Source organism: Aphelocoma coerulescens, chromosome 1A, assembly GCF_041296385.1.
Source record: "Aphelocoma coerulescens isolate FSJ_1873_10779 chromosome 1A, UR_Acoe_1.0, whole genome shotgun sequence".
NCBI lineage: Eukaryota > Metazoa > Chordata > Aves > Passeriformes > Corvidae > Aphelocoma > Aphelocoma coerulescens.
The window spans coordinates 65,078,549-65,098,422 of record NC_091014.1 but is presented as its reverse complement, the minus strand read 5'-3'; the positions used below and the strand labels follow the sequence as shown (position 1 = coordinate 65,098,422).

General features: G+C 42.0%; 1 protein-coding gene across 7 annotated transcripts in view; it reads left to right on the top strand.

Annotated features, from left to right (window-relative positions):
* The window catches only part of ITPR2 (inositol 1,4,5-trisphosphate receptor type 2), a 246,210-nt gene that overhangs the window by 18,874 nt on the left and 207,462 nt on the right, over positions 1-19,874 (top strand). For 5 of the 7 annotated variants that reach the window (XM_069003276.1, XM_069003280.1, XM_069003275.1 and 2 more), the window contains exons 2-5: positions 9,381-9,451; positions 16,678-16,793; positions 17,884-17,970; positions 18,654-18,812. In XM_069003276.1, coding sequence (XP_068859377.1) covers positions 9,381-9,451; positions 16,678-16,793; positions 17,884-17,970; positions 18,654-18,812 — 433 coding nt within the window. Of the gene's footprint in view, positions 1-9,380; positions 9,452-13,255; positions 13,324-16,243; positions 16,321-16,677; positions 16,794-17,883; positions 17,971-18,653; positions 18,813-19,874 lie in introns of those variants that run through there. The other 2 variants (XM_069003281.1, XM_069003282.1) reach the window with 2 other exon arrangements.

Genomic DNA, 19,874 nt, shown 5'->3' with positions numbered 1-19,874 from the left:
AGTGCTGCTGAAACCAGCGGCAGGATTTTGGGAGCTGGGCTGCATGCTGGGTACAAGTTTGTTGGTGGTTTTGCTGTTCAACCTGAACAGCATAACCACTGAAGGTGGTTTTATCTGAAGGCAAAACCAGGCAGCACCATAATTCCAGAGCACTGTCTCGGCAAGGGGATGGTCAGGAAAGGTTCATGTTCCCGGTGTAAAGCCCAGGTTTGCACCCAGGGCCAGGATATTGCACATCTCATGGAAAGGGGCTGTGGCTAGGGGAGCTCAGGATGTGTTGTGTGAGTGTGCTTGGCCTTGAAGACAGTTTCTGGGGCTGCTGAAGGAAGGTGCACTAAAGGAAGGATATGAAAAGCACTGGGTCAGGTGCTGAGTTGCTGCAGAAAAGGGCTGTTTGACTAATTTCAGTGGAAGTACACATGTTCACACTAGCTTGGGACTTGTCCCCGTTGTTAGCCTCTGAAATGAGGTGAGCCCTTTCTTTGTTTGGTACCCTGACATATAACAGAGTTTATAACATGGAGGGTTTTGTTATCTATATTGTCTGAATTTTATTTTTTTTTTATTTAAGCAAAAAGTTAGGCACGTAAAATTTTTCTCTCCTGTGTGAAATAAGCACTGCAGAATGTGTAAAATGTCAGCATTTTGATTGAGCAATGTTTTCCACTCACATTTTTACATAGTGTGATATGGGTTGGTCTGCCAGATTATTGCTGTTTGTGTTACAAAATGGAGAAAGAACTTGGTTTGTTTTCCAGGATTTACATTTCAACCTGTGTTTGCAGGATTGATAATTTGTTCATGTATATTTGTGGATGTATCTATCTTTGTATCTATGTGTTTGTTTATATATATGTTGTCATTCCAGACGCTGAGGTTCATTATAGGCCTTACAGTAGCATTTGAGGCTGGTTTGTTTGCTTAAACAATAATATTTTTACACTGTGCTGTCTCAGCAAAGTTTCCTAATTTTCTTCCTTTGCTTATGCTTCCTTTCTACAGTAAGTGTTGCTATTTTGATGAGTAGGTGTGACTGGCTTCATTACGGGGATGAAGTCACTTTTTGATCACTGGACAGATATTGGCATTTCTCAACAGTATTTCTCTGGGTAAATCTTTCCCTTTTCATTAAATGCTGTTAACAGTGAACAATCCAGCCTTTCTGACTCCTTTTATTAGCATACAGTTCTTCAAAGCAGTCTTTTAAAGTGGTCACTCAGAAATACGTGCAAAGCTGAGAAAAAAAGCACAAATTCTTCTGTTGTAAACTAAACGTAGAATTTCTTTTGATTGTGATTATTTTCTCTATGCTGCTGGTTTAGCTTTGCTGTCTCTGGCTGAATAGGTAACTGTGTAACGAGTTCTGCTTGATTTTGGGAGCAGTGATGCTGTTACTAGGACCACTTTTCTGAAGTCACTGTGTACTGTGGAAATATAAACCATTCAGTGTGATAGGGACTGGTGAGTGAGCTACATCCTGAAATTCACATACAGATGCAGGGTTGCCTCTGACACCCTCATTTTTAGTTTACATTGGTCTTAGTGTCAGTGTTTCTAATGCATGTTACGTGGATCTACCTAATAATTCTACTTCATCTGTGCTTTTTTGCATTGAGGGAGCCGAGTTGCAGACCTGTTACGGGTGGTTGTAAGGTGTGAGCAAGCAGAGTTAAAGTCATGTGTTCAATCTTGATTTTCTGATTTACTTCTAAGTAAGTGGTGTGTTTGCTTTGGGCCAAATCCTGGACTTTTTACAGTGTTTGCATTCCATATGTAGCTAGCTGGAATAAGGATTAAGTGGAAATTCTGCAGAGGTTAGATTGCAATTAAAAACTTTGATGAATGACCCTCAGTGTGAGGTGCTGACACTGCTGCTTCTTTAAACTTCATCCCCCAGTGCACTTTTGCGAAGAAGGGATGATGGGGTGAAATCCTGGCCTCAGAGACATCGGTGGAAGTTTTGTCCATTCAAGGAGAGCCAAGATTTCACCTAAAAGGAAAATGTTAGTAATGGAAAAATTTTCCAGTCCTCTAGGTGATGTGCATTATTAGTGGGTCTGTGTCCTGCAAGCCATTACTGCCTTCAGAAAGCTTTCCTAATACTCATTTTATAATTTCAATTTTTTTAGCTTTAATACAACTTTCATCCAAAAGAGGGTTTGCCTGTGGAAGTGTTTTCCAATTAAATGCCTTTAGGTTGTCGCAACATCCTTGTATGATAGACTCTTACTTTTAGTATTAAAAAAAAAAAATAGAAAAGAAAGAAAGGAAGAAATCAACCATTTCCTTGGGTTTATGGGAATGTAATTTGTTTATCAAAGGCACTCAGACAGACTGAAGCCAAAACCTGCCTGGGAGCAGAACACCAGTGTTGTGGAGAAGTGCAGCAGGACTCTGTGTGCCTGGGGAGGGAGCTGGGTGGGATAGGCTGGCACACCTCCTCCCATTGCCAATTCCCCGTGGAATCACAGAATATCCTGAGCTGGAAGGACCCACAAGGATCACTGAGTCCAACTCCTGGCCCTGCACAGCACAGCCTCAAAAATCACCCTGTGCCTGGGAGCGTTGTCCAAACACTTCTTGAGCTCAGTCAGCCTTGGGACTGTGACCAGTTCCCAATCCCCTTTTGACAGCAGAAAATAGGTGTGCTTGGCACCACTGAAAATGACTCAGTGTGTGTTGTATTGATGTGAGGATCTTTAAATACTGTGCAAATGTTCATTTACTTGGCAAAAATGAGCATGTCCAAGCAAAGCTCAGTACCATTTTCTTGGTGCATTTATGGCTTACCTATTATGCAGGCCAAGAAAATTGCAAAACTGAGACTAAAATCTAATCATGTTTTCTCCTTTCCTCTGTAACCTCCAAATAACATTTTATTCCTTTGTAATCATTTATTTTAACTCTGTTCTTATAATTTAATTGAAATTGCACAATGTTTTAAATGTAAATGTAGCTATAAAAATGGATAAACAAGTTCTACTGAACAGAAGCTTTTGCAAGCTAAAAGCATGACTGGATATAACACAATACAACAGAATAACAAAATGACATTCAGGATTTATAGCTGGATTACTTAATTGAGCAGAAAAACTTCTGCTTTTATTCCCCTTGTCCTCCCTTTGACATGCAAGCCTGCAGGTACAGTTACAAGAATGTATGAATGCACTATCAGATGAGGGAGGAACTTTAGGGCTAATTATTTGTGCAGTTATTAGTGCAAATGTGGAGCTGCCTGCTTGCATGGTGGTGTTTTTGTTTCCCAGTATGTGATTGGGATTGTACTTTCTGCCCATGTGTCTCCACACCGTTTGATAATACAATTCAAAGTGACCCATGCAAGCATTTTTTGGGATGGTAGGAATGGCTGAATGTTCCTGCTCTGTGTGGCTGAGTGTTCCTACTCTGTGTAGCTGAGATAAAATGCACCACATCCTTATTTCACACTGAAGTTGGTGCATGGTGAAATTTGTCTGCTGCTTTAGACACCTTGAGGAGTTTGGAATGTTTTAGATGCATAGAAGTTTGCTTTCCCAGAGTAAGGGTATTTATTAAACAGCTCCTTTCAACCTGTTTTCTGCTTTGTTTGTGGCAATTAAAATTTGTTCAGAAAGGAAAGTATAAAGTTCCTAAAGTTTGAGGCAGGCAGGAACCAGACTTTGTTGTCTCTGTGCTGCTGTACCTCACTGGCATGAAGTGGAGTTCTTTAAAGATTGTGTTCTGCTGTCCTCCCATTTGTCAAAAGGGCTTTTTAACATGGAATCTTCCTAAATGGTAGAGATTTAATAGCCTTGCTGTAAGTGCAAGGAAGAGCCTTTTTATCTTCTGTATGAGCTGGGATTAATGTAGGCAATCCTCAAAGATGTGAAAGCTGATGGTGAAAAATTTGGCTTTGGAAAGAGACAGGAAAAAGGACACGTTTCATACAGGGTAGCTAAATCACAGAGCTATAAATCATTTGAAGCAGGACTGCTAGTCAGAAAAGAGTATGAACTCACATTTTGGGAAGGGTGAGGTAGGATGACTGTAGATTTTTGGCAGGAGACTGCTTGAAGCACACAAGAAGTGGGCTGACCTAGATGCCTGATAAGAGGCTCAATGAAATGAAAAGTGGGTGGACTTGGAGAAGAACTGGGTGGACCTGATTGTTTTGGCACTTAGGTATTTGATGTTTGATTTCCAGGGTAGCAAAATTTGAATCACCTATTGTTCGTTATTGGTTGGTTTCTTGGTGGTATGACTTGCACCTCTCTTCCCGAGTGGTTGCTGGGCTGTGTGGAGCGCGGGAGAGGCTTTGTGCTGCAGTTTGGAAGGCAAGAAGTGTCCTGGGTGGCAGGTGCTCTGGAGGAACATTTCTATGGAGGAGGTTGTGTGAAGGGACATCTGAGGAGCAAAGTGAGGGAGGCTTTGGGGGCTGCTCCTTTGTTCACGAGGGCATGTTAAGGTTATGTGGTTTTGGGATGTACCCTCAGCATGCTTTGCGAACAAAGAAGTTGCTGGGCTCCACTGGCAGTTAAAACATCCAGGTTCTCTTGCTGATGCCTGTCACCAACGTTGCCCCTCTTCCTGCTGCTGCCCAGGCCTTGTGCTGCTCAAAAAGGCAGTGAAATGATGATACCATTAAGAGAATAAAAGCTGAGCAACCTGAGTATCTTAGATTGAAGATGTCACCTCTAGCTTAGTTTATTCAGCCTTTTGAGGACTAAAATTCTCCATAGATGTATAAATAGTACTGAGTTGATGCCTTGAGAGGCCACCTAAAAACAGGGACTAGGCAAAAATAAGGGAATAAAAGGAGGTATTTACTTGAACGGCCGTCACAGGTACACCCTGGGGAGCCAGAGGCTACTGCCAAAATGGACCCCAAGATGGATGACAGGTCACGAGTTCTTCGCACTTTTATAGGTTTGGTTCATTTGCATATCGGTTAATTCTCCAATTAAAACTTCCGTTAATTATGTAATTTCCCCAAGTTCACCCCCCTCTTAAGATGTTGGTTTACACATTTTGGGCCTAGGACGGTCTGAGTGACCTTGGAGAGCAGGCCTGGAGAGGCTTTGTTATGTCCAACCAGCACGAGAGAGCAGAAGTTAATAGGCTACAGGAAACTTCAGAGTTACACACTAGGCAGTACAGGATTTGAAAAATATGAAAGTTAAAATCTAAGGCATCAGAATGTGTAATAGACATAAGCAGCTGGGTCATGTATTTTTTAACAAGTTACACACACGTGCAGTTCCATGTATGGGAGAGTCTGTGTGCTCATGTGTTTGGTCAGGTATTGTTGTACTTAATAATATTGGCTATGATTATTGGGTGAAAGTCTCTGTTCGTAGGAAGAGACAAAATACATTTCAGGATGGTATTTTTGAAACTCAAGGCACAAAGCTAAGATAAATGATAGTACGTGGCTGCTTTCTCTGACAATCTAAAAAGCATCTTATATTATGAAAGAGACCTAAAATTCACAAAACCCACCACAATTCCTTTCCTATAGTTTTCTTACATTGGTTTTTGTTCTTTCAGAATGCAACTGTATCTCAGTACTAAATCTAAAGTAATTTATCACTGGGAACAGTCTTTCTAGGATTATAGCTGTACAACTATTCTTTGACTCTTGCACTACATCTGCAAGTTCCTAGATACCTTTGGTGTATTTACCTTTAGCCTGTGTTAGGTAATGGGGGAGCTTGCAGGACACAAAGACTTATGCAGGATATATGATTCCTATCTGTGAACCCAGGCACCATTAGACTTTTCTGCCATCATACCCTGCTTATCAGTTATACTGCTGCTGCTCAGTCCTGCTCCTCCCATCCCTGTGTCCTTCTTCGCATTTCAGCAGAGAAGGGACAGCTTTAACTCCACCAGATGATGGGGGAGAATGAAAGGAGGGGGGAAGAGAGGTGCAGAGCTCTACAGGTTCATGCTTTGACCACTTGACGTGAGGCAGAACGTTTTTCCTGTGCAGTGACCGAGCACTGAACAGATTGTCCAGAGAGGGTGTAGAGTCTGCTCACTGGAGATATTCGAGAGCTGTCTGGACACAATCCTGTGCCCTGTGCTCTGGGATGGCCCTGCTGGAGCAGGAAGGTGAGACCAGCTGCCCCACTGTGTCCCCTTCCAGCCTGACCTATCCTGTGATTCTGTGTTGATAGTGGAGAGTTGAAACCACCTTTACTTTCCCCCCTGCCTTTGTGGAGAAGCACACCTTATCTCCTAGGCATTGCTTTAGGTAGCTCCAATTCTTGTTTAATGAGCCTTTGCACACTGTAGCTGTGTACACTTCTGTACACTGTGAGGTCTTAATGGCTTAAACACCTGCTGGTCTGTGAGGTTGGCTGCCTGTGGCACTATGATGAGGAACTGCCCTTGCTTCCCCTGCAGCGAGTGGAAAAACTTCCACTGGCTTCAGTGGGAGAATGACAGGGCACCTATGACAAGCAATCCCATGAGCATTGTTGCTTTCAGCCCCTAATTCTGCAATTACTGAATACAAAGGGCTGTGCGTAAAGTCCAGGGCTGTAATTACTGCTTTGACTTTCCTGATGATTTATCTTAGGCACCACCAATGAACTGCACAGCTTAATCACACCAGTTACTTGGAGGGATTGTGCAAAACCCAGGTATTGATTGTCTTCAGGGAAGAACTTGCCCTGCTAAAAATTGTGTCATACATGTGCAGGGGTCTCCTTTGTCATTTATGTATGGAAAACTGAAATGCAGTTATGTTGTATGTGCCAGGTGCTGAATGACAGCAAGAGAGCACAAAGCAGTATTGTCTGCAGTCCAGCTGAGGAATTAAACCCCTGGAAGTTTTTCAAAGCTTCTCTGATAGTACCATGGTAAAGTGGCTTGAATATTGTCACTGTAATTTGGATCAGTGTTAACATAGCTTGCACATTTTATGGTCTAATACAATAAATATAATACAATAAATTCTGCCTTTATCTGAAAAGCCTGGTCTGGTGCACTTTGGCTTCCTATTCAAACCTACAAGCAAGTGATCTTAAAACCTGCTGTGGTGTGGTTTGACAGTCACTGCAGGCGCCCAGGACCTTTTGCAGCCAAACCTGTTGTTTGGTTTCACACATCTCAAATGGATTTGTTTGCAGGTTACAAAGGTCTTGAATTGCTGGTTGTTTAGTGGAGCCACCTCGCAGGTGTCAGTAGCAAACCAGCAGCTGCTTTTGGCTTGCTATAAAAATGGGATTTGAATATTTTGAATTGTGTATCAGAGGAAGTGGTCTGTGTTTGAAGAGCCTCTTTTGTTCTCATCCACAGATCGGGCTGAAGTCTTGCATCATGTGCAATGTGCAGCTCAGCTCTCCCTACGGCACTGTAACAAGCACCTCCAGAGTAAACAAGGAGCTGTTAGACTCTCTGAAGGTCATGCAGCTGGAATACAGAATGAATGGCATTATGTGGCAATTCTGGGAATTAAAATGTTAATTTAATAACTGCTAAATAAACAAAACAGTACTTTCCTCAGATTTTTGTCCTGTGTTATAAGAAACAAAGGTGTGAGAAGCTGAGGTGCTGAGCAAGGGCTCAGGAGATGATGTTCCTGTTCTGTCATGCCACTGCCCTGCCACATGTCAATCAACCTTTCTGTGCTCTGATTCTGTGCCCATAGGATGGGAGCAGCACCAGCTCCTTTTTCCTTTGTGTTCTCTGATGTCTTGGGTTCCTGATGGCTGCAGAACTCATTTATGGTCCTTATCTTTGTGCCTTTAGAGAATGCTCAACAGCAGGTGATTGGTATTAATTGTTTAATGTCTGTTCTCTGCAAGGCCAGTGTGTTTGAATGCTGCAGCTGGCTGGCTCAGAGAGTGTGCAGGATCTCATTTGTTTTTCTCAGCACCAACACCTTGTTTTCTGTCTGGCTTTTGCTACAGTGACATGCCATGCTGAAAGTTGTGTTTCACCCACAGTTGAAGTTGTCACGAGGGTGCACAAGGTGTCACCAAGGAACACAGGAGGTTCCTTGTGAGTTATGGTTGGCTTTTCGATATGCCTTCATCTTGACAGTGCTTAAGGTCAAACCTTATGGGTTCCTCCTTAAAAACCTTTGAGGGATTTTGTTGAGAGTGAGAAGTACTCCTTGGCATTAAAATCCTTTGGCACAGCTTCTGTTAAGGTAGTGTTAAGGTAGTGTTAAGGTAGTCCAGTCAGCTCTCTGTGACTCCAGGCTTTAGGTGCTGTTTATAGGAAGCTTTGGCCTATTAGAACATGGACAGAGCACAGGATGCCTGCAAGACTCTTCCTGACTCCTGCTTTCCAGACCTCACTCTGTTCTTGTTAAGCCTGGCCTAACCTAGACTGTGAAGAAACACAATTCCCTAAGGTCCCCTGTTTGCTCCTGAAGCTGTTTCTTCAATTCCCCTTCCTCATTGACACCTCATGTTTGCATCTAGGTCTGTTATGAGATTGGAACTGCTGACTTCCAAAATTCTTTGTCATTTTTGCTTCAGGGAGCTGCAGCCACAGTGGACTCTTTGTCATTTTGCTAGAGGTAGAAAATTCATGGGTGTGCTGGGGGATCAGCTTTGCTGTGCTCGTGGCTGGAGGCAAAGCCTTCACTATCTATTGTGTTACTTGGCTGAAGCCAATTTGTGCTTTTTCTGGCAATTTCCAACAAAAATACTGCTAAGAGTGTTGCTGTGAAGTGACAGGGCAGTGGTGTGTCCTTAAAACATGATTTTCCTGAATAATTGTTTGAAATGGGCAAATTATTTACAGGATGCTTCCTGAAAGGGAGCTGAATTTATGTTTAGGAAGTTCTGAGATAAGTTTAACAATTCATACTTTTCAATTTTATTGTTTATTTAACTTCTAAAATATTGCAAGAAATATATTAGATTTGTCATCTAGATTTTCTGCTGTGGATTAAAGAAATGCTTATTCATTTTAGCACAGGAAAATGTGGTCTTGGGCATTTTGCTCAGAGCTGAACCTTAATTCCACATGCCTCCTCAGAGGAAAAAGATTGGAAATGGTGAAGAAGAAAATCTGACAGCTGCAGAGAAACAAACTGTTTCTGATTGAGGGTTAATGCCTCTAATGAAGGAAAACATAAATTTTACATGTAACATCAATGTATGTGGTGTAACAAAATGGATTTTAACTGGATTTAAATGAAATGGGATCTGAAACACAGGCCATAATTTGGTGCAGTAGAGGAAATCCTCTCTCTGGAAGGAAAATGTAGACTTTTCTTGGTTATGCTTAGTAGCTGAATAACAGAGTTTCTAAGGTATTTTTTGTATTATGTTGGAGAAATGTGGAAGCTTCTGTATTGCTGGTGTGGCAGGTGTGTCTCTGCATTTATATACACTGATGGCATGTTTTAGTGAGTGTGATAACTTTTGTTTTTCTAGGTTAGTGGATGACCGGTGTGTGGTCCAGCCTGAGGCGGGTGACCTTGCTAATCCTCCAAAGAAGTTCCGAGGTCAGTAACTGGGGATCATTTCTCCTTAATGACTAACTGATGCCGTTTTAATGATCAGTGATGATCTCTTTAATGATGCAGTTCTAACTCCTTGGGCACTTCTGTTTGTGGACACAGGGACAAACTTTCAAACTGGAACATGAATGGCAGATTTTGAGAACTGAATACAAAATTTGCAAAGTCATGAGAGGCAGGTGGAAAGTATGGAGAAAAGGACTGATTTTCCTGTGGTCCAAGAGTTGCTTGCTGTGTTCTGTACATTGAACACTGATCCCCTGCTGTGTGACAAACTCTTTGCTCCAGCCCTGCTCTTACTGTAGATGGGAAAGAAACTTGTGAGGTCCAAAGCTACTTGAGCTGATGGATTGTTTATTTTTTTTCAAAGTGAGGTACCTTTTTAAGGAGTACCCCAAGATATTTTGTCAGCTTTTTGTTTTGCTTTTGCTTAAAACTGTATCTGATTTTTTTCAACTTGACCTTGTAGATTTGGATAATTCTGCTGTTTTGCTTATTGGAAAAAAATAACAGTGCACTGACAACATGTACTTTTTACTTCTTGAGTGCTAAAAAAGTACTCCTAACTGTGCCAGAGCAGAGCCTTACTAGCCTGACCAGGCCTCTTTTGGCTTAAAAGGGCTTGGATTCACACTGGTTCTGAGACAAAGAGAGTATCACTTGCCTGATTTAGAGCAAGGGAAATGTGTTTCATGGCTGTTTGTATCTATTTTCAATGATCTTTAAGGCCCCTTCCAACCCAAACCATTCTATGATTTTGAGGGGTTGCACTGTTGTGCTTAACCGTAGTATTTTATTTCCAGTGTTTATATATACGCTACTATTGCAAAAAATAAAGCCTTTAAAACATTGGGAGAGTGAAGTTCTGCTTTCCCAGAGAATTCAAGACTTTTTTCCATTATATATTCAGGAAACATCAGCAGTTGGTTCCAGTTCCAGCTGTGAGCATTCAGCACACTGGCAGATACTGGAAACCGAGAAAGTGAGGGTGCATACTTAGAAACTAACAGTAATAAATGTCAGTCACTTGTGGGACTGCATAGCTTTAAAGCAGAGCTGGGGGTAGCATCCAGTGTGGCTTTCAGGCTACTTGACTGTGGTTTCACCCTCTCACTGCCTGCAAGTACATGTCTAATTCACAGTTTCCAGGTTGCACAAAATTTCAGGTGGGGATGTCTGTCTGTCTGACAATATTTCTGTCACTGGACTACCCCGAAGTGTTTCTAAAGTTGAGCATATCCAGGTTCCTAGATGAGACCAAGGTCACTGGGAGAGATTTGTGGTAGGGTAACTGCAGAATACATCCAAATGCCTACAATTAAGGATCTCAACAGAGCTTAAAAAGACAACCATAATTTTTTCCCTGTCTAGTGTCTGAGGGCTTGATTTTATAACCTCAGTACATTAGAGTTCTTTTCTTGCAGCTCTGTGTTGTTCATTTCTAACTTCAAAAGGCAAAGAAAGAAAATTTGGTAGGTTTCTGTGTTGATGATTTGGGCACTTTGATGCAGGGTGGAAGCTGAATGAACTCCCAGCGCTAATGGTTTGCCATCAGAGGTGGCAGCACATGTGGAGCAGATGTCAGAGGGGGCTGGGACACTGACAAATGCACAGCTGTTTGCTGCTGCTGCGGAAAGCAAGGGCTGTATCGTGAGCTACATCCCAGCGTCCGTAGGGGAATGATTTCCATTAGTTGTGGACAGTTTTGGCTCTGTCCCTTATTGTAACCTCTGTCTGTTGCTTGCTTAACACATCCCTTTATCTCCAGTTGCCTCTGCTCCCTCTTCTCCACAGCATCAAACCTTTCCTTTCCTCTAACTCAGATCCTCCTCTTTTAGGGGATTCCCTCTTCTCCCTCTCCCTCCCCACCCCAAAACTTTTTAGTAGCTACTCTCCTCCTCCTCCCTGCTGCCTCTTAGCTCCCTTGGCAGCCTTTCTTGCAGTCACTCCTTAGCTCTCTACTTTATAGTGCACCCATAGCTGACTTAATTTTGGGACTGCTGCCATGGTGGTAGCATGCAAATTTGGATGAGCTGCAGCACAGAATGATTTGGATTGGAAGGGACCTTAAAGCCCATCTCATTCCAGTCCCCTTCCACTATCCCAGGTTGCTCCAAGCCCCGTCCAACCTGGCCTTGGACTCTGCCAGGGATGGGGCAGCCACAGCTTCTCTGGGCAACCTGTGCTAGGGCCTCAGCACCCTCACAGGGAACAATTTCTTCCTGCTATCCAATCTAAACCTGCTCTCTGTCAGTGTGAAGCTATTCCCCCTTTTCCTGTCACTCTAGGCCCCTGCCAAAAGTCCCTTTCCATTCAGCTTTCTTGTAAGTCCCCTTTAGGTACTGAAAGGTGCTATGAGATCTCTAACAGCTGTAGGAGAAACTAAATTAGTGAAAAAGTAAGTTTTGTCACATTAATTTATGCAACCCACCCTTCTATAACATCATGGCTATAGTGTTAGGGGCTGCATTGAATATCATTTTCCTGCTGCTTCAAGTATCCTTAGTCAGTGTGTGTTCAGGAAGATGGCTGCAGGAAAGATAAATCCATCATTTGGATGTTGTCTCCTTCAAGTCAAATTCTAAGTGTGGGAACAGCAGGAGCTTTGCTGAGAGCCCAGCAGAAACTTGCTGTCTAGTTGATATTTAGTGCCTTGTACCATGGAGGTGCCTCTACCATGAGGGCAGCCAAAAGCACATCTCTGCCATACTTTGCTAAATTTCTTAGCTCTGCTCAGAGCCTTGAGGCAAAAGAGTTGCTAAATGTTGTTCTTATAACCAAGAAGTCTAAGCAAAATCTGTATGTTTCTCCCCAAGAATCTTCTGGGAAATAGCTTTCAATTAAAGCAGCAAAGTTAACAAACCAAACAAAAGCTGCTTTAAGTAGGTTCTTGACATGAAAGGAAGACTTAGGCATGAATGATTAATTGAATGATTAGACATAAGCAACTGAAAATAGCATCTAAGAGCAGGATGACCAGGGCCTCTTCAGTAATAGGAACTGCTGTCTGTATGGTTTACAATGTTTTTATCACTGATAGCTGAACTGGCGTTGATTTGAGGTTAGAGCATGACCTGGGAGTCAAAGAAGTATGAGAAAAACATGTTTCTAACAAGATGTTTAAATTTCAAGGACTGACTCTGAAAATTAGTATCACAGAGGACCGTGTCTGCTCTTTTTTGGCAATATTTTATCAACCCTTTTCCCAGTGGGAGGGACAAAAAGAAAGATTGTGTTTCTGAACTGCTTGTATCTCCCCTACAGGGTTCACTCAGAGATCAAATTAAGGTATTGAGATGTTGGCCTGAACTGGAAGCCTGTGTAAAGAGGCTCAAAATAGCAGTTTCGGTTTTGTTACGTGTTTACTTTCTTTTTTTTTTTTGAGTGGGTGGTTGCTATTTTCGTTGTTTCAGAACGTCCTGCAGCACGGAGTGTTGTTAAGTGAAGAAAGATGTGGTTGCTTCTCGTTTTGTGTCCATATGAAGAAGCTGAGCTCCCCATTCCTCCCCCAGTCACACTGGGATGAACCTGGCGTAGCTCTGTGTCCACCAGGGTGCACATCCAGATTTGCATCAGTGCAGAGGAGGGCAGAATTTGGTCCCTCACGTGTTTCCCGAAGCCTGGTGAAAAAAACCCACTACACTTTTACTGTATTGCAGTTGAATTGAAGGGACTGATCAAACCAGGTGCAGCTGGTTGAGATCCAGTTGAAGCTGGTGAGATCCAAGGCACTGAGTGTTGTGGTGGAAATGGTTACTGTGCTGCAGGGCTGGGTTCACAGAGATTGGGAAGAACAGTGTGTGCCAGGAGTCGTGCACCTCTGAAGAAAAGCTGCATCATGAGCCACAGAACTGCAGGTTTCCTTAGTCTGTGATCCTAAACACACTTCAGCTTGATGCTCCTATCTCCAGTAGGAAACACTTTCAGCTTCCAAGGTGTAAAACAGCACAGATAAGACCTGCTTGTTGGTCAGATTTAGCAACTCTGGAAAAGGAGCATGACTCTCTCTCCTATTTTAAATGTAAAATGACCTAAACTGGTCTAAACTTCCTTACTTTTAACTTGTATTCCTTTCTTTTCTTGAGGCTTCTCAGTGAAAGTGATGCTTGAATTCCTAAATATCTTCCCTTTGCCTTAAAGGTTTTAGTCTGATCCAAGGTTTGTCTGATATTGTTCTTTTGTCTTCTCTCCCTTCCATTACCTTCCTCTGCACTCTCTCCTTTCCTTCTCCCACCCTTTCCTCTTCCATCTGCCATTTTTCTTTTTACTTGCCTTCTACATAATTTTTGTTTATCCTTTTATTTTCTTCTTGTTTCTCTCAGTTCCATAATTGCTTTAATTTGCTTCTTGGACTCCTGATAGCTTTTTTTGTTGTCCTGCCTAGGACTCTTCATTGCCCCACTCCTTGCTCCCTCACATTTTTCCCTTTTCATTTTCACATTAGTTCTTTTTTACCTTTCTGTCTATTTTTTTTTCCCCAAAAAAATAGGTTTATACACACTGTGATTTTATAGCCCTGTCACTTCCACTCACCCATGTCTCTGGTTTTAGTAAAGCAATGTGATAATTTCTCTAGTTCTGTAGACCAAAGAAAATCTTCCATGATGGCCCAGAGTTGAATTTCTAACACTTAAAAAAAAACCCCAAGAGAGGGCAGGGAGAGAAAGCATCTGACAAATATTGTTCTAAACCCTCTTTATCCAATATCAAGAAACATTTAAAGGGCATAATAGGAGTTATTTTCCTTTTCAGACTTCCTGAGTTAAGGTGCTATTTGCTTACCTTTGATATTGCCTCCTTAATTAGTCCTCAGGAAGAGAAGCATTTATGTAAAACTTCATAAAGTAATGGATTGGGAACAAGGACTATCTGGGAATGTCTGAAGAAGTCAGAAGAGACGTTCTGTCTCGTGAGTGGGTTGCTAGACTGACCTCCAGGAGGGAATGGCTTTTTGATCTGCTGTGTGGTGGAAAGTTGCTTTATAATCTTATGCCTTAGTTTCTCTTTTTTTCCTGTTTATTTGAACTGTAGCATCTCTAGGGCAGGCACTGTTCCACCCCCTCACAATGTTTAGGATCATGAAGCTTGAATTTACATAGTTTTGTTACTCTAATAAAATAAATGGAAAAAAACAACCTAGCGAAAAGCTACGACATGACCTGGTTTCAATGTATCTGGAATCCTAAAAAGTAAAATAAAATAGGAAAAAACCTTGTCTGGGAACAAATAATATGATTTTTTTTTTAAAGTCTATAAATTGAGGGAAATATAACTGAAGTAATACTGGTTTGAAAAAGGTCCTCTGCAGAGTGGTAGCACCGTGCTCCTAGTCTCTGCAGGAGGATGGGAAGCGCTGTGTTTACTCAAAGTAGCAGGATATGTGGGGAGTAACAGAAATGAAGTCTGGTCCTATAAAAAGAATGTATTGTTACTTCAGAGTAATAAATGTTTCATGAAGCCTTCTGAGAAGGCATGTTAATTATAGATTGTGGCAGAAAATACTAGCAGACTCTTTGTCTTATGAGCTGAAATCCTGATACTTCAGGTAAAATATCCTATAATATACAATATGAGTTAATGGTACACAGCACTTTGGGGTTTTTTTTTTCACCTTCTTGGCTTCCAGGATATTGTAAAAATTACCTGGGAGTTGTGTACTCCAGGTTATGTGATATAATTCCCATTATAAATGTGAAATGAAAGCAAACACCTTTGCAGAGTGGCTGGGTTTGCTTTGATAAGGATTTGTAGGACTTTTTTCTTGGAACAGCAACTCAGGGCTGTGAGGAAGGGGCAAATCCCTGAGCACTTTGGGTCAGTGCCAAGGAAAGTTCTGCCATTGAGGCAATTTTGTATGAACAAGCTTTGCTGCTTGAATAAGGGCTGGGTCAGTCCTCAGCCAGGGCTTGGCCATCTGTGCCAGTGAAATCTGGAGGGCTCATAGTTTGAGACAGACCTTCCTTTGACATCCACAGACTGCAGCCCATGTTGGGGAAGAGTTTCACCCTACAACACCCAGGCAGTCCTGGGTGTCCTTCCTACTCCCACAGCAGAACTCTTCCCTCTTCTTGCCTGTTAATACACATGGCGTGTGAAAGAACAATCACCAACATTTGCTATGTGAAACGTCTGTCAAGTCTTGCTGCTTTTAGAGCAGCTGATGATTGTGACTGTGCAAGACTAGATGTTGTTTATAATTCTAAAAGTAATTGGCTTTGGATGAATCACAAGCCTCTGTTTCCAGTTTATAGGACTGCCACTGGAAAAAAAAAAAAAAACAACAAAAAACCAACCAAAAACTCTTGAGTCAGGGAATTTCACAAAATTCAGTTTCTTGCCAATTAACATTAACTTTCAATTATTGATTACGGTATTGGAAAATAAAGATGAGTAATTGGACAAACATTTAGGGAAGTACCCTTTGGCTTCATTCCAGACATCTCTCCCTTTTCTTGATCTGCAGCCCCCTCTCTCCACATGGGGAAGTGGTAGGGATGGGATGAGGGTTGGTGTGTTGAGATTCTCTTTGCTTTGCTGCTCCTCATTTCTTACTCAGCAACTCAGCATTGGCTGCAGTCTCCTCCTTCTTCTCCTCCTCCTTCTCGTCCTCTTCTCTCATTTGCACAGCCACCCTGCTCAGGTGGCTCCTCTCTCCTCACCTGCTTTTTTCCTGGTCTGTTGGACAGTGGTGATGTTCAGCTTGTGTCACTTTGATTAAAAAAACCCAACAGTAGAAACAACTCAGTGAAGGCACGTGGAGACCCAAACTCTGTGTGAGCCTGCTGGCTGGCTGGCAGCAGAATGCCCCTGCCATCCTTGGATTCAGCAGTGCCAGGAGGAGTTGGCCAAGCCAGGTGTGTGGTGTACAGACAGCAGGACCGTTCTTCCAAGGTTTCACATGCCTTCAAACAGTGCATCTGTGCTGTTGGGGTGCTAATAAAGCAGCAGGCAGATATGGTGGGGTCACAGCCTGGGGCTCTTGCAGAGGTTGCACAAAGTGGGAATGTGTGGGGCTTTAAAGGCTTTAGGTTCAACTCTAATGTTGGGCCACCCTGTTTATGGTATCACTGCCACCAAGCTGACTTGGTGGCTATGTTTAAACACTGATATCTGGACATTCCTGGACAAGAAAACCTAACCAAAGCATACTTACAAATGAAGGAAATGTCGTTCAACATGACTTAGGAGTATTTCTTTCAATCTTTCCCCAGACTGCCTTTTCAAGGTGTGTCCTATGAACAGATATTCAGCCCAGAAGCAGTACTGGAAAGCCAAGCAAGCCAAACAAGGAAACCATACTGAAGCAGCACTGCTGAAGAAACTTCAAGTAAGAGACATCTGTATTTGTAATCTTATCTCAATCTGCAGGCTGTAGAATTACAATAGCACCAGAAAGAATAATAACAAGTGCCTTGGGAACCACTGTGATGGGTATTATTATGCCACCATAGCAACTCTATAATTCTCCTTAGCTCTCCTACCTCCTGACTGGCATTTATAGTCCCTGGTCTGGTGTTTATCTTGCTTTGGGCTGGGGGTATTGCCTTTGCTGTAAGCAAGATAGTGCTTTCAGAAGTTTTATGAAATAAAAATGGAGTTTTTAAAATCAGCACAGAGCCCTGGTTTAAATAATGCTGGAAATCCTTACCAGGAATTAGATAGAAGAGTGGACAAAGAGATGTCCTCAATGCTTTAGCCAGGAAATTCCTCAGAATTGTGTTTGTCCTTGCCTTTAGTCTAGGTGATTCTTTTGTGAACCCTTTTGCAGACTGTATTTTGCTTCAAATACAGCGTGTATGGAGCAACTCCTCCATCTCTGAAAAACAGCTGGCCTGATGGTATAACTGAATGCATGAAACTAAGAGAAAGCAAGGTCCTGTCAAACCTGGATGACAGTTTTGTGGGCAGTGGAGAGGCCACCAATGCTTCCAGTTAAAAACAGCAGGGAAGGCACATGGTGTGTGGCCAGAGTTACACAGCTAGGAGCTGAGAGTTTGCTCTGTGGCTGTGTTTGACCCAGACTATTGCATTTAATCTTGATGTTGCCACGTGTGACCTACTGTTTTTGTTTTGTTATGAAGTCCATGTGTTTATATACAATTAAACCCCAACAAGTAAAAGGAGTGGTAACAGTGAGAAGCTAATCATAGGCCCTTTCTTATCCTCTCCAGGATGAAATAAAGCACCTGGAATTACTTTTTGGGCTTGAAAGTTTTTAAAATAGCATCCATCTCAGGTATGACCCATAAATTGTGACAGAGTCTCTGTTTTGGGTAATAAAAAAATCAGAATCAGCATCAGGATTTGGGTGCTAATATTTTCAGTACAGGAACGCTTGTAGGTTGCAGGATTTAAATGCACTGTGTGTTTCAGGTACCTCTTTTGTAGAGTCTAAAGAAATAATCATTCTCTTGCAGCATGCAGCAGAGCTGGAACAAAAGCAGAATGAAAGCGAGAACAGAAAGTTGTTGGGCGAAATTGTAAAATACAGCAACGTCATCCAGGTAAACCTATTGAAATCCATTTGCCTTCTCAGTGTTGGAAAGGAAACAGTTGTTTCATTTCAAGGTTACAGTGAAAATGAAACTAACTACCTGCTGTAATCTGGATTGTCAAGGGTCAGGTAAACAGAACTTGGTAAAGTTTACAATATTGTGCTTTTCTGTCTGTTTCAAAGCCTACCAGAAGTGCTGCATATTCCTGTTTAAGTAATATGTCATAATAAAAATTCTATGTGTATTTCTTGGTGCTGCAGTTTAGAATCTGAACATAAATATGTCTTTTATTTTCAAGACTTATTTCAAAACCATGCTATAGAAGTACTGTGCAGCTCCTTTTAAATCACTGAAGTAATCTGTATTTCATGACATATAAATAAGACAGGAGCTAAATTCTTAAGTGCAGTACAACTTTTCTGTAATGGATGTAATTCCTGAAGGGAACACTTCAATGGACCCTTGCCCTGCTGTAAAATTGATCCCTGACACATTTCTCTCAATCTGAGATAGAGCATCTGTTTTCCTAAACAGTAGCATACTTTGATAACTGCCTTCTAGTTTCATTTTGTATTTCTATTTATTATAGAAAATCTCTGCAGGGTGAAAGCCTGCACTTCCTCTTTTGACTGGAGGGAGAAAAAGCAACTGAAAGCTGGGCTAATTTTTTTGAAATTGTTCTTTGTCCCCAGCTACTACACATAAAAAGCAACAAGTACCTCACAGTCAACAAGAGATTGCCAGCTCTGCTAGAGAAGAACGCTATGCGGGTGTCCCTGGATGCTGCAGGGAATGAGGGCTCCTGGTTTTATATCCAGCCATTCTGGAAACTGAGGAGTGAAGGGGACAATGTAAGTGGAACTACTGAATGTGTTAAGAAGGAGGAGGCAGAAGATTTCCAGGACACATAATTTCTTTGCTGCAGGCCTATTTCACAATGGATTAAGTTCAGGAAAGAAGAAATTAGAAGAGTGATTGGGACTATTACCTTTCAAATGTAACTGGAAAGTGTTACTAAATTGTATGGTCTGGAATCTGATGTGTCGCCACATTCAACTGAGCCTCTCTGTTGGGGCATCTTTGCTAAGTCTACCTGTTGTGTGCAGATTTACAAAGCTGACAAGAAATCATAGTTTGTGCTAGAGTCTATTTTTTAAAAAGGTTTTAGTTTTTTTTAATTGTGTGGGCAACATTTTTTTTTCAAGAGGTCAGTAGAGAATGTCTCTAGGAAATACATCAAGTTTCTTTAAATCTGTATTCCCTCCTGATGTGAAAATGGTATCTATGATTGGAGCTGAGTTGGATAGTCTGGAAAGTTTTTTCTGGGTAGGTTTCAGCAGGAGTCTTGGATATTGATGAGAGGAAGAATGCACAGGAGAGCTCTTTGCTGCAGATCTGAGAGCTGTGCTGTGAGATCACAACTCCCTTCTTCGTTCTGTGGCGTGGTTGAGTGCCCGCTGTGGAGAATTCAGATCTGCCTCTGGGAAGGCCACACGATGATGAACTTGTGTGGTTTTATATTGTAGACCTGGCTTGGAATGTTTGGCTGCTTTCCCCTGTGCATAATCAGTGAAAGCCTTCTCAGGATTGTAGAAGGGAATGCCTCTTCTTTCATGTATTTTCTCTCATTAACTTTGTGGTTACCCAGCTCTTGGGATACTCTCCAGGATGATGAGTGTGGTTGCTTGCAACTCCTTTTGCAATCTGTTGTGGAGAGGAGAAAGATTGCATTCCCAGCTCCTGGTCAAATATCCCTAAAGTCACAGTCTTTCCCTGCTCCACGTAGTGATCAAAAGGCTATGTGAAAATCTTCCTTTTTCCCAAAGCCTGTTGCAGAGAAATACAGCAAATATAGCCCTCAGGGGGGCCTCTGCATGGCTTTTCAGCTGGGGTAAACAAATGTGGCTCAAACA